The 14,678-nt window shown below is 45.9% G+C and overlaps 1 protein-coding gene across 3 annotated transcripts in view; it reads right to left on the minus strand.

Annotated features, from left to right (window-relative positions):
- The window catches only part of Stab2 (stabilin 2), a 169,786-nt gene that overhangs the window by 32,913 nt on the left and 122,195 nt on the right, over positions 1 to 14,678 (minus strand). For all 3 annotated transcript variants that reach the window (XM_060377857.1, XM_060377858.1, XM_060377856.1), the window contains 7 exons: positions 14,239 to 14,315; positions 12,696 to 12,821; positions 9,299 to 9,372; positions 7,638 to 7,709; positions 2,792 to 2,911; positions 1,479 to 1,526; positions 7 to 90 (listed from right to left, as the gene is read on the minus strand). In XM_060377857.1, coding sequence (XP_060233840.1) covers positions 7 to 90; positions 1,479 to 1,526; positions 2,792 to 2,911; positions 7,638 to 7,709; positions 9,299 to 9,372; positions 12,696 to 12,821; positions 14,239 to 14,315 — 601 coding nt within the window. The remainder of the gene's footprint in view (positions 1 to 6; positions 91 to 1,478; positions 1,527 to 2,791; positions 2,912 to 7,637; positions 7,710 to 9,298; positions 9,373 to 12,695; positions 12,822 to 14,238; positions 14,316 to 14,678) is intronic.

Here is a 14,678-nt window from a genome sequence, read left to right on the forward strand (position 1 = left end):
GCTCACCCTGGGCTCCTGATCGAAGGAATTGGATGAAGGCGCAAACACGGTGAAGGGGCCAGGTCCAGCCAACTCTCGGACAGCGTGCTCCTGCCGGAAGGGAGGGGGGGCACATGTCACTCTTTCACAGACAAGCATGCGGCTTCCTCTTTCATAGACACAGATTGAGGCTCAAAGAGATGCCAGTCTATGTTTTTGTCTCAGACTCAAAGTAAACCCAGATGCTATGCCATCAAATTATGTGTTTTTTTATTAATGATAAAATTAACATGTGGCTGTTAGATTAACGATTTTGAAAGCAGAGTACCAAGAAGATAACAACTCCCCCATGAGCCCCGTCAAAGATGACTCCAGCCTCTCCTCTCCACGTGACTGGCTATGCCATGTGATAATCACATGACTGTAACAACCACGATGGCTCACTTAGCCATCTAGCTATCGCCTTGACATCCTGCGATTACATGGCTTCTAGGGCATTTGCTTCTAGTTTCTCATGTCTCATTCTTCAGTGCATCTGGGATTTGTGTGGCTGGTTCCCAGAATGTCAGCATGTGAGGGTCAATCTTGACTGTCACTTAGTTGAGTTGAGGAGCTCCCAGGAGGAGATAGAGAAGCCTGAGTGGCCATTATCTTAGAGGAGACTCTGAGGTCTGAACAGGTTCCTGCCTCCAGGGGTTCAGGACATGCTGGAGGTGAGAGCTGAAGGTGGGGACAGGCTGAGCAAGAGAGCTTCCCTGCGAGGGCATCTTGTCCTGCTTCTTCCAGCATGCCTTGCCTGTGTTCTCTGCTTCCCGTCTGCTGTGACAAAGTTCCTCTGCCTCATGTCCCTGATGCTGTGACACTCTGCCCCACAATGGCTCAGGAGCACAGAACCTGCAAATGCTTCCCTCCCTCAGGTTGTTTCTGTCAGGTACCATAACAGCTATGACAAAGCAACCCATACACTCACTCTCCACCACTGTGATAGACATTTCATACACAGTCATTGTCGCTTAGCTATGGGATCTGTTCTGAGAAATTTGTTCTTAGGCCATTTGCAACTGTGTGAACAGCCCACGCCTCCATGGCCTGCCCAGAGCAGGCCTCACTCATGGTGAGAGCCCTACGCGATGTAGGTCTTAAGCTCCCACTGTACATTTACTGTACCCTTCAGTGTTTAGATGTGACGAGAGTCACAAATGTTAACCTGTGTGATTACACCGGAGGCCTGAGGGTCACAGTTCACAGATGCTCAACAACTGGGCTGGTGCCATAAATCCTTGTTCCAGACTTTCTTTCCGACTTTGGAAGCTACAGCTTTATCTAATATCTTGCAAAATAGCATGCTGATATATGTATGCATACTCACATACATATGTACACACATATAGTTCAGTGTATGCACACAAATACACATAGGTTCACAGGCATGTATTCTGGTGGTGGAAGTTGAGTCCAGGGTCTGGCACACGCCTGGAAGTAGACACGCACTTTCTTACCTGCAACTGGAAGAAATACTGGGACGTTTTCGGGTTCTTGGGAAGTTCCTGCAAACAAGGACAGGAAAATGTCACTACTTCAACTCTGAGTTATACACAGGAATACAGCGTTGTGCGGGGCAGTTTGTCTGTGGGGAGCCATGTGAGTGTTCTCCTCTACATTCATTGAGGGGCTTGTGTTGATGCTCAAAACACCTGAGTGACACATTGAGTTGAGGTTCCTTTCCCGACTCTCCATCTGATTTAAGAAGAAAGATTCAGCCACTCCCCAAAGCATTTAAAGCACTTCAAATGGAGCACAGATCTTTACAAAACACACCAGATATAGCTGGAATCTTGTAAAGGTCAGTTATCCTTTATGGGAGAACTGGTCTCCCTGACAAGAATTTTTGCTCAGTCTAAATACCGTGGTCTCTCTTTAAGACACTTTTCTGAGTGTTTATAATATGTAGGAACCAGGAAGCATCATACCAGCTCTTCCTCTACCTGCAGTGTAGGCAGATGGGGGCAAGGAGAAGGCATGCACATGAGCACACACACATACCACAAATATATCACACACACATACCCCATACACCACACACACACACACACACACACACACACACACACACACACACCCCATACACTCAACACATACCACATGTATACCATAAATACACCACACACCCACATTCCACACCCCCATAACCCTCACTACCCCTACCCCCATACATCCCAGACACCATATAGACATACTCCTTCCACCCACATCCCCCATCATACACCACACATACCATGCACCACAAATTCACCATATACAACACACAGACATGCACGCCATGTAACACACACACCATACAGAATACATACCATATACCACACACACACATATCTGATATACCACACACACTCCATACTCTACATACAACATATACTACATACACGCCATACATACTACCCAGCACACGCATATGCGACAATGTCACATACTACAAACACACCACACACCCCATGCCACACATCCACAAACCACACAAAGTACGTCATATACAGTCACCACACTCTGCATACACATGCCACACCACACACCATATACTCCCACTCACAGGCCATCACACACATGGCGCACACAGTCACTGCATTCTGTGCACCCATAGCACATAGCACATAGCACATACATGTATCTCTCTGGCAGTCTAAGGGCAGCACCGCTTCTTCCCCTGGCCACAGGACTTTCCCTCGGAAAGTCTCTTCTCACTGTGACTGTGGCAGGTCCCTGGGCAACCTGGACTCTTGGGAAATGGGTTTACTTCCTGGAGTCTTAGCATTACCCCGTAAATGCTGCCTCGGCAGATGAATCCGTCCCCTATGTAGCTTGGCTTGCAGGTACATATTCTTTCATCTTGTCCAGTGTGATTGCAGATGGCAAATGGACTGCAGCCGCCATTATTCTGGTAAAATTGCCAAGAGGTGGAAAAGGGCTCAATCAGTAAGTTTGCCAGCTTTGCCAATATTTGCTAAGCAATTTTGTGCTGAAATTTGAATTTTGTGGGATGTGGGTATAATACAGTGGGAGAACACTGTATTATCAGCTGTGCCTCACCATGGGGTACTCACTCCGTGTAGTTCTGGATACCTGTTCTCTTACCACATACCCACTGCTTCCTTTCCTCTCAAAGACTTCTCTGCTCTGAAGCTGGTGCCATCCCCAGCACTGGGCGCCTCTCAGAACCTTCTTCCTCTCTTATGGAGGCTCATATTTTTTTCTCTCTCTCCCTCAAGCTCTCTCTCCATCCACTCTCTCTCTTATGGAGGCTCATATTTTTTTTCTCTCTCTCCCTCAAGCTCTCTCTCCATCCACTCTCCTCTGTCTCTTACCCTCCCTTGTTTTCACTTTTACTCACTCAGCCAGGTAAAAAGAGGTACACACCAAAGAGGCCTGTACCACAAGCTGCCATTTGGATTTTCAGCCTCCAGAGCATGAGAATTAACTTTCCGTTCAAACCAGCCAGTGTCTGGGATTCTGCTGCAGCGGTGCTAATGGGGCAGAGATGACTTGAAAATACCTCACTAAAGGCCCTGTTGCCTGGCTTTTGGTGGTAGGACTTGGGGAGAAATTCAAGGTTCTTGGGCAGCTCTGCATTATTTTGTTTGCTTATTCCAGTCTTTAAAGAGCTTTTGCCTTTTCCTCCAAGTGATTACCACCATTTAAAAGCTGGAAAAATGTACATTAAATATTCTGTCATTCTTTCACAGCCAACACTGGCTGGCATTGCTCAGAGCAATAGGGGCCTGAGGCTCTGGAAAGGGTCCTTGTTAGAGGGGCAACAAGATTTCCATCTTCCTGCTACAGGTCCCTGTGTACCTCTAATGATTTTGGAATTGGAATTGAGAGTTAACTTCTGATGAACATATGCTTCCAAGAGGACAGCAGAGCCTTTGGGCCTCCCAGGGCAGCTGTGTCTTGAGTCTTTTGGCCAATACAACATGGAAGAAATGCTGTTATATAGAGCCAGCTGGAGCTCTGCTAACAACAGCCTCACATTCCAGCTGTCTCCGTGTTCTAGTTTCATTATTGTCCTCACAGTCATTTCATGCAGAAATGACTCATTTCATGAGCTTGCCAGACCAATACAAGGAAGCAGATAGGGCTGCTTGGAGAGGGAGATTTTTCAGCAACAGTAGACAATTGGCTCTCAACAGCAACCTTGGAAGTGTTCAGGTGAAACTGCATTGAAGTGCTTGGTCCATAGTGAGGGCCCAGGGTTAGACAGACATGGGTGTGGTTCTGTTATTTACTGGCTCTGTAATCCCCTGCTAACCAGAGGCAGGAAGAATTGTAACCACTCCAAACATTTATAGATCCATAAGACGCAGGCCACCCGTAATTGTGACCTGATTTAGTTGATGTCATTAAGGGTCTTGAGATGAGGCTCCTTAAACCCACAAATGTCTGTGTAAGAGCAGGGAGCAGACATGGAGGTGAAGAGAGAGGCAGAGACTATAGTTAGCATGTTCAGCCAGGAATACTGGAGCCACCAGCAGCCGCAGGAGGCAAGGGAGGGCTCTGTTAAGAGCCTTCAGTGACAAACATCCTTGCTGACACTGGGCTTAGATTTCAGCCCTCAAGAATCATATATAAATCTCCACACTCAGCCTGTGGGTGCATTTTACAGCAGCCTTTTTGTGCTGGCTAGTTTGACCTGTCAAGGCGACACAATTCAGAGTCACCTGGGAAGACAGTATCAGTCAGGAACTACCCAGATCAGGTTGACGAAGGAGCATACCCACGGGGGGAGTCAGTATTTTTTCAATTATTTATTATGTCTATAGCCTCGTACCCAGAGACTGGTGTTGGATCCTCTAAGATTGGAGTTACAGAGAGTTGTGAGCTGCCGTGTGGGTGCTGGGAATGGAACCCGGGTCCTCTGGAATAGTTGCCAGTGCTCTGACCTACTGAACCATCTCTCTAGCCCCTATAAGTACATTATCTTGATTAAGTTAATTGAGCAGCTATTATTTGCCCACTGTGGGTGGCACATTCTTTAGGCAGGTGATCCTGAACTATGTGAATGGAAATGGTGAGCTCAGTACAGGAGAACAGGTATTCATTCATTGCTCTCTGATCTTGGATATAATGTCATCAGTTCTTTCAAGCTCCTGTCATAGTGACACCCCTGCAATAGTAGACTGTGACCTGGAATTGTGACCCAGATAAACTCCTTCTGCCCTAGTTTGCTTTGTATTTTATCATGCAACAGGAAATGAAACTAAGATGCCCAGGAAAATAATTCACAGCTAGAGGGTTTTTTTTTTTTCCATCAGTATTGGGAGTAATTAGTCCTTGTCCCATTGGGTAGCAGAGAAATTAAATGAGAGAAAACATGGAAACCTGGACCTATAGAGACTAGTACATATACATGTCATGTTGATGCAAGTTGTCAGAGGCCTGGATGACACAAGTACCCCAGATGAGACATGACAGGGCATCAGAGGAATGGAACCTCTCACTCCTTTGGAGGCATGGGTCTGGGGTAGGTTAGACAGGAGTAGACAGCTTGTCCAGTTTCAGACTTAGGGTGACCCTACTTGGTTGGTACAGTATGGAGCTGGTCTACAGTCAAAAGTCATGGGAGAATCAGGTAATATATTTTGGAAGGGATGTATGCTGCTCATAACAGGATTACCACAAGGTTATATTTGTACAAAATTCATGATGTTCATCCTCTTAGGTCCTGAGATCTCTCTAGATGTCTGCTGATGAAGTACAACATATCTGAGAGAAGAAGGATCCATTTAAAAAATTGTGCGTTCTCTTGGGCACATTCTCCTTATTATCACAAAAGATAGCTTAAGCAGGAAAGACACAAGTCTGCCATGTTCAGGTGTGCTTATACATGCATGTGTGTGTGTGCATGTGTGTAAAAGATAGGAAAATTGACAACTGGGTTGGTCTGTTTTTAAACTAGTCAGTTTTAAGGCTGTTTTTGTTTTTCAAGACAGGGTTTTTCTGTATGGCCTTGGTTGTCCTGGACTCACTCTGTAGACCAGGCTGGCCTCAAACTCATAGAGATCCACCTGCCTCTGCCTCCCAGAGTGCTGGGATTATAGGGATGCACCACCTTGCCAGGCTTTTTTGGGTTACAGGAAGAGTGGAAAGTGCAGACATTCCCACAGAGGCACAGGCACTCCCTGGTCTCCCCATCATTAATGGCATTTGTTTGTCATACATTTGTTGGACTCAATGCACTAACATTAAAGCCCACAGCTTGCATGTGGCCCCAATCTCGCTGGTCACATTCTGTGGGTCTTGACAAATGTTTAATGATGTGTGTCCATCACTGACAGCTTCTTATAGAGTGGTTTCTGTAGATGGTGTTTGCTACTTTGTGGGTTCTTCTTTTTTCTACCCTTCCCTACCCATTTCCACGCTTTTAACCCCCTAACACTAGATAGGAGAGAAAAATGGGACAGAGAAAAGGGGGCATCATTATCGTTAGACTAACTTCCTGCAGATTAGGGGTGTCAAGTTTGTTGGGGCAAGTTTGATCTTCATCATCAGGATATCTAATGTCTTCTTCTCATTGTTCCTTCTTTGCGCACAACTACTTAACAAACCACAACTAACAGCATTGGGGCTCTAGAATTTTATATATTCTCTGAAAAGTTCCCAGAATTCCAAACATCACACATTCACAGAATCTATCTGTAGCTGGCAAAATCATGCTCTGCTAGGGCACGAGGCAAATCATAGTCAGCTCCTATGAAGCAGTCCCATTTCCCCACACTTGGGATTAAAATAAAAACATATTCTTATATTTCTCTGTGTGTTTTTTAAGGAAACCAAAATCCTCACCACAAGTTTCTTATCCCTAAGAACTCCCATGTTCCCCTTATTCATCCCACCTTCTCTCAACTCCTGGCCACTGGCTGATCTTTTCACTGACCATGCTGCTTTTTCTCTTCCATAACATAACTTCTTATGCTTGCCAGTGGTAGTTTGAACTTACCTTCTCTTCTTTCCCATTAGGTACATAAAGAATAAACAAAGAACAAACTCAGGCAACATACCAATATTTTGACACCAGTCACTAGGGAACCAGATCATACACACACACACACACACACACACACACACACACACACACATACACACATTTATTTATTTAATGTATATGAGTGCTTTGTCTTCACACACACCAGAAGAGGGCATCAGATCCCATTACAGGTGGTTGTGAGCCACTATGTGGTTGCTGAGAATTGAACTCAGGACCTCTAGGAAAAGCAGGCAGTGCTCTTAACAATTGAGCCATCTCTCTAACCCAGGAAACTAGATCTTGAGTAGGATACTCAGGCTTTTTAGCTGACTCCTGAACGCTTTTAGCACCCCCATACTGTGGCAAACTAATCCAGCTGGCTTTGGAACACTTGCATCAGGTGAATGCTGGATCAACTCTGTGTACTTGGGTCCCTGCAGAATCTTGTAGGCAAGGGGCAGGAAGTGGGGTAGCGGTCTGTTCTCTCCATTCTCCCCATTAGGACAATGGCACACAAGAGAAAAACCGGAGCCTCATTAGCTAGAATCAGCTCTGGGTTCCAGGAGAAGAGCACCTGGTGTCTGTTCTCCCTGGAAGGTGGGAGGCGGCTCTGAGGCTATGCGCCTGAGAGCATACTCACGGTTAAGCAGACATTGATGAGTGTGCAGGCCTTCCCATCTCCAGTGTACTTCGGTAAGCAGTTACAGACAGCCTGTTCAGGAGCAGAGGCAAAAGGATCACTTAGCAGATGAGGTCTGCCTTGGCCAGGGCACTGGATGTCAGCTGTGAACTTGATTATAGAAGGGCAGCATGAGAAGGGGCTGTGTTTTTGTTGTTGCTTGGTAATACCTAGTCTAGCACGCTTGAGCACTAGATCTCAGGGACATCCCATCCTTGTTGCCAAGATAAGTTCTCTTTCGATGGGTGGCGGTTGAGGGGAAAAGGAAGTTATTGTCTTAGCTCCACCAAGAATGAAGTCAGACACCACTGCCAGCATACAATGAGGAGGAAGGCTTTGGAGTTCACAGGGATACGCACAGAAGAACAAGTAGTCATACCCTTTTGATGGACAAGGAAAGCAGCTGGGAGCTTCAGGGAGTTGGGTACAGGGCCCCACAGCTCTGTTAGAACATGAATCCACAGTGGGGCTATTCAGGGCAACCTGAGCAGGTTTCCACCATTTCTCTTCTTTCACCATCGGTCCCAACTTTGTCCAAACCTTTACCAAGAGGCCTACGAGCTATCTCTTCTCAGATGAAGCTGTATTCTTAGAGCTGTTCCCATCTCTGCCTTCTAGATCTGTAGGACACTGGTATAGGTTCTAGAGGCCAGAAGCCTTATGGGAGTCTCCTCATCACACATGTTTAAAAACTGTCTGAGACACTAACATATGTGAATAAAAGTCCTGTATAGACGGCTGAGATTTTCTGATGATTAAATGTACACACTCACACACACATAAACATGCACACATACATGCACACATGTATATGCTTGAATACAGGCATATACACATGAGAATGGACACACACATATGAACACACATGTGCATGCACACACACGAACTCACGGACTCACACAGGCACACACATTTCTTCCAAGGTTTTTAAATTTGGGGTGCTTCAGGTGCGTGCTTGATCTGCCCATTGGGAGATGCTGTCCTGCAGTCTCCTAGGTGTCTCAGTGAGCTCCGGGGGACAGTTATTGGATATCTGACTTATTACCAGGTATCACAACATGTGAACTGCTGCCTGGCCATTTTGTGTACTCTCCGTGTGTCCGAGACTGAGGGAGGCAGTGTGTGGGTCTTCGCTCCCCTGTTTTTATCATTTTGCTGCATGCTCACCACCCCATGTTGGAGTCCTCTTATTGTTCCCACTCCTCCAAACTCACTTGCCCCTGGGTAGCTGCACCACTCTGTGTGGAGGCCATATTAATGCAGAAGTCTGAACTGTGAGCTCTGGCATGGCACAGTGCCCTCTCGAACCAAGGGAAAATGTGATGGATTCTGGCTATCAGAAAGTTGAGAGGGGAATGTTTTTGGTGAAACTCCTAGGTGCCTCTACAGTCTCATGTGGTTTGCAGATAAATACACCCCACTTTTAGAAAGCCCCTTTCCTAGGCCACTCCTCCCTCATTTATCTCTTTTCCCCCAGATTTCCTGATGTGCTTTCATTATCTGTCCTACAGAATTTCTGCCTGCAGCTGGACCAACATCAGTTCTGCAGTTCTTTTCCTTAGGCCTGGGTCTGAAGAAGACACAGGAGTTTCCTCCCAGGACACCTGCCAGAGGCAACTCACCTGATTGGGCCCTGTCTGCGTGCACTCCGCATTCCTGTCACAGCCACCGTGGTTCTCCAAACACGGGTTTATTTCTTTAAAACAAAAGTCAGCATGTGTCATGAGTGTGAAGCTTTATTTGTGTGAAGGGTATTTTGAGGGAGTTCCCCCTGGATAACTGACCAAGAGCAGCTGTCTGGAACTTAGTTTTCTGGAAGTTCAGAGGCAGAAGAAACTCAGTGGGAAAGAACGTTTTCTCAATCTCCCTCCCCCCCCCCCCCCCATACACACTGTTCGGCTAATTCTAGCAGAGGCACCATCTGTGGGCTTAAATCCGCCTTTCTGTGGAATGAATGTCAATGTTTTGAATGAAAATCTTATCGTCCAGTCCACTTGTGCTACAAATGAAGAGACTTGGGAATGAGAATGTGATCGTTTGCAATGTCACAACACAAGCTGGTTTAGAGAGAACTCAGAAATTGATGCTCAGTTTGGGACATTCTGAGGAGGAGCGAATTGCTGGATGTTAAAGCATTTCTCCATTGATTGTTTAACAGCAGCAGAGGGGGAAATGACTATGTGGGCATAATTCAGCACGCTGACTTAGTAGTCACAAGTCACATCAGACATAAGGGCTGGGTGGAAACCCTGAGACCTGTGACATTCTGCTAAGTATGCAACATCATTTTTGTCACATTCCAGTCTGGAAAATACAAGTGGAATCCATTAATTAAAAAACTCTCCAACAGCACAGGCTCTAAGCACAACAATCAATAAATGGGACCTCATGAAACCGAAAAGCTTCTGTAAAGCAAAGGACACTGTCCTCAGAACAAAACGACAGCCTACAGATTGGGAAAGGATCTTTACCAACCCTATGTCTGACAGAGGACTAATATCCAGTATATATAAAGAACTAAAGAAGTTAAACAACAAAAAATCAAGTAATCCACTTAAAAAATGGGGAACAGAGCTAAACAGAGAATTCTCTGCAGAGGAATATCGAATGGCAGAGAAACATTTAAAGAAATGCTCAACCTCATTAGCCATCAGGGAAATGCAAATCAAAACGACCCTAAGATTTCACCTTACACCCATTAGAATGGCCAAGATCAAAAACTCAGGAGACAACACATGCTGGAGAAATTGTGGAGAAAGGAGAACCCTCCTCCACTGCTGGTGGGAATGTAAACTTGTACAATCACTCTGGAAAGCAATCTGGCGCTTTCTCAGACAACTAGGAATAGCGCTTCCTCAAGATCCAGCCAAACCACTCCTAGGCATATATCCAAAGGGGGCTCAAGTACACAATAAGGACATTTGCTCAACCACGTTTGTAGCAGCCTTATTTGTAACAGCCAGAAGCTGGAAACAGCTCAGATGTCCCTCAGTTGAGGAATGGATGCACAAATTGTGGTATATCTACACAATGGAATATTACTCAGCAATAAAAAACAAGGAAATCATGAAATTTGCAGGTAAATGGTGGGATCTGGAAAAGATCACCCTGAGTGAGCTATCCTAGAAGCAGAGGGATGCACACGGTATATACTCACTCATATAGACATATAATATAGGATAAACCTACTAAAATCTGTACACCTAAAGAAACTAATCAAGAGGGAGGACTCTTGCTAAAATGCTCAATTCCTATCCAGAAAGGCAAAGAGGCTGGACATCAGAAGAAGGAGAAAAGAGGGAACAAGTCAGGAGCCTGACACAGAGGACCTCTGAAAAGTTCTCCCCTGCAGACTATCAATGCAGATGCTGAGACTTATGGGCAACCTTTGGGCAGAGTGCATGGAATCTTATGAAATATGTGGGAAACAGTAAGATCTGGAGAGGACAGGAACTCCACAAGGAGAGCAACAGAACCAAAAAATCTGAGCACAGGGGTTTTTCCTGAGACTGATACTCCAACCAAGGACTATGCAGGGAGATAACCTAAGACCTCTGCACAGATGTAGCCCATGGCATTTCAGTATCCAAGTGGGTTCCATTGTAATAGGAACAGGGACTGTCTCTGACATGAACTGATTGGCCTGCTCTTTAATTACCTCCCCCTGAGGGGGAAGCAGCATTACCAGGCCACAGAAGAAGACAATGCAGCCACTCCTGATGAGACCTAATTGACTAGGATCAGAAGGAAGGAAAAGAAGACCTCCCCTATCAGTGGACTTGGGGAGGGGCATGCATGCAGAGGGTGGAGGAAGTGAAGGTTGGGATGGGAGGAGGGAGGGAATCACGGGGGGGAGATACAAAGTGAATAAAGAAAAAAAATAAAATAAAAAAGAAAACAAAAACATAAAAACCTCTCAACCCCCCAATAAGAGACACACTATCAAAGAAACAGACCAAAGAGCTAAGACACTAAACACAACGTCCAGTCCTCCAAAGACCCCCGTACTAGAGAAATACTGGGGCAATTGCTGGAATTGGAATGTGACTATAATTGGGAAAGGAGTTATGGTGAATCAATTTACTGAAGTAAAGAACTGTGCATGGTTATATAACAAGTTGTCCTTATTCTTAGGAGATTCATACTCAGTTATTAGGGACAAATACAACATGACTCACATAGCTTAGTCTGAAATGACTAAGGAAAAATGTGAAAATATACAAGGGGAACAAGTGTGTGGTAGACTGTCAGTGAGCAGATTCAGGTCATGGGCACGTGATTCTCATTAGCTTTGTGAGTGAAGATTCAGCCAGCTTGCTCAGGCGGGCCTGTAGAGCAGAGCTGTGTGCTGTCAGCAGAGAATGCTTCGGAGCTACATGTACTCTCAAGGAATTATTCTGTCACACCGGTAAGTATAAACACTGAGTATCATAAAACACTATTTGTGTTAAAAGTACCAAAAGAATTAAATATTTAAGAAAACTGATATATAATAAAATGGAGCAATGTAGAAAAGTTTGATTCCCTGTCTCTATAGAATCTTATGGTGGGTCAGAAGTTCAGGCCAGTACAGCCCACGCCTGCCATGAGAGAAGGGAAAGCTGACCTTCACCCTAGCATGCAAGGAGCCCCAGAAGGGAGAGGACTTCATGCCTCTTCCGCCTTCCTGGTAGGCCAGGGTACGGTTTCCTCATCTTCCCTCCCCCGAGTCTTTTGCAATTTTTTACAGCAAAGATGAGAAACATTGTAAGTCAACTAAAGCCCAAAACTTCAGTCACCTCCAGAATTTTTAAATAAAATGTCTCTCCTTCTTCCATTCAAAGGATTTTTTTTTTTAATCACACAAATTTACACCCCTGTGGGTACATCACTCATTCCCATACCCTCAGGCTTTCCTGCCAAGGCATACCGTATTATTACGGTACCAGCAGCAGGCCTAACAATGAGAGCTCACCAGAATGTTTCACAGGGCTCCCACTGATACCATTTCCACTAGATGGACAAGGGGAGGTCACCTACCGAGGCACACAATGCCGTCGCCTGTATAGCCCTCCTTGCACACACACACCCGATTTCCTGGGGTGGTTCTTTTACAGTGAGCCTTGGCAGAGCATCCTCCATTGCTGATCTCACAGGCATTGATGGCTAAGGAAGAAAGGGATGACACAAAGCAGAAGAGGAGAGACAAGAGGAGACATTAAAAACAAAACAAAGCAAAGCAAAGCATAGCGAGCCATTGATAAAAAGAAGACTTTAGCACAGCTCCAGCATGCACTGGATTAATGTGACCAACATGGAGAGTGCGCAGGCTGGTTTTATGTCAACTTGGCAAAAGCTATAGTCATCGGAGAGGCGGGAACCTCGACTGGGAAAACATCTCCCTAAGATTAGGCTGTAGGCAAGCCTGTAGAGCATGTTCTTAGTAAAAGATTGATGGGGGGGATCCGGCCCATGGTGGGTCCTGGGCTCTACAGGAAAGCAGGCTGAGCAAGCCATGATGAGCAAGCCAGTAAGCGCTATCCCTCCATGGCCTCTGCATCAGCTGCTGCCTCCAGGTTCCTGCATTTGAATTCTTGTCTTGACTTTCAACGATGAAGTGTTTGGGATGGAAGCAGATGGCAAACAAACTCTTTTGCCCCCAAGTTGTTTTGGCCATGGTGTTTCATCACCACAATAGTAACCTGGCTAAGACAGAGGGCAAGAAAAAAAAATCACTGTTTTTACTATCAGACTGTGTACCTCCCCTCTGCCGTCACCTTCGTTTATTGCAAAGAGAAGTTTCTGTGATTAAGGCTGAGAGCAGCATTTGTCCTGGTGCCAGGCAACTGAAAGATCATTAAGTTTCTTCTTTTCTAGTTCTAAATATGTGTCATGTACCCTAAGAATTTCTTAGCACTTCAAAAGCATGATCTGGATCATATATGACTGCCCAATGTAAATGATTCTCTTACCATGCCCAACTTGCAGAGGAGCAAATGGTGAGAGGCACCATCAAGCAATATTCCTGAAGTAACACAGACTGTATTTCAGAGCAAACTTAGCATCTGAGGTTGAGGCAAGGACCTCTCCTCTGACCTCTGCCCTATTCTGCCATTTTACTCAGAGAGGCCATTTTATCCTACTAGCACTCTGCAAGGAAGGTGCTTTATGCTTACTTTACAAATGAACTGAGGGGCTCAGGATAGTTAAATACCCATGCAAAAGCTCTAAAATCTGGCAAGAGGAAGAACCAAACCATTTAACAGCCCATTCTTGAGGCCTGATGAGTTAGCCACAGACTTGGCTGATCAAATCCTCAGCTTTTAAAGCCAGGAGGCAGAGCTAATCACTCTCAGGTTTGTGTACCACTGCTCAGCCCAGTGTGGTTGTGTGTAAAAACAGGTGCAATTGCCTGCCTATCCTAGACCAACATGCCCCAGCCATGCAGAGCTGGCTTCTGTCCCTAGGCCCCGACAGCTGCTCGGTGTCACATAAGCCACCAGCAGTGGCTGGCACCAGCTCCTGAGGCCCAGTCAGACCTCTCAGCCCACGCAAGCCCTTAGCAGATCCCCTCACCACCTGCCTGTACAGACGGTTCCATTCCCTTGGAATCCTGCCGCACATTTGCACGAGGCTTTGCCATCTGGATCGAGAAGGCAGCTGCAGTAGGAAAGGGCAAATGGCATTTTCAGAGAAACACAATGTTCCACCTCTGGTTTATCCCCCTTTCAGCCCAGCATCCAGCCCCCAACTCGGCACAGCTCTCAGAGGCTCTGTCTACGGGTTGAGGGGACAGTTGGTTCCTGGAATGATCCCACCACAGCCAGTGACAATGACAGCCAGTCCAGCTAAACCACACAGCATACATAGGAAGGGCAGTCACTCATCTTCACAGCACTACCCATAGGCTTCCCTGAGCTTTTGGGCTTATTCATGTCGTCCACAGGTAAGGCAACAGCCTCTGAGAGTCAGTGTAATTCTTATTGCCATTTCTAAGTGAAGAAACTGAGGCTAGGAGGGAGT

The sequence above is a fragment of the Meriones unguiculatus genome, chromosome 2 (assembly GCF_030254825.1).
Source record: "Meriones unguiculatus strain TT.TT164.6M chromosome 2, Bangor_MerUng_6.1, whole genome shotgun sequence".
Classification (NCBI taxonomy): Eukaryota; Metazoa; Chordata; class Mammalia; order Rodentia; family Muridae; genus Meriones; species Meriones unguiculatus.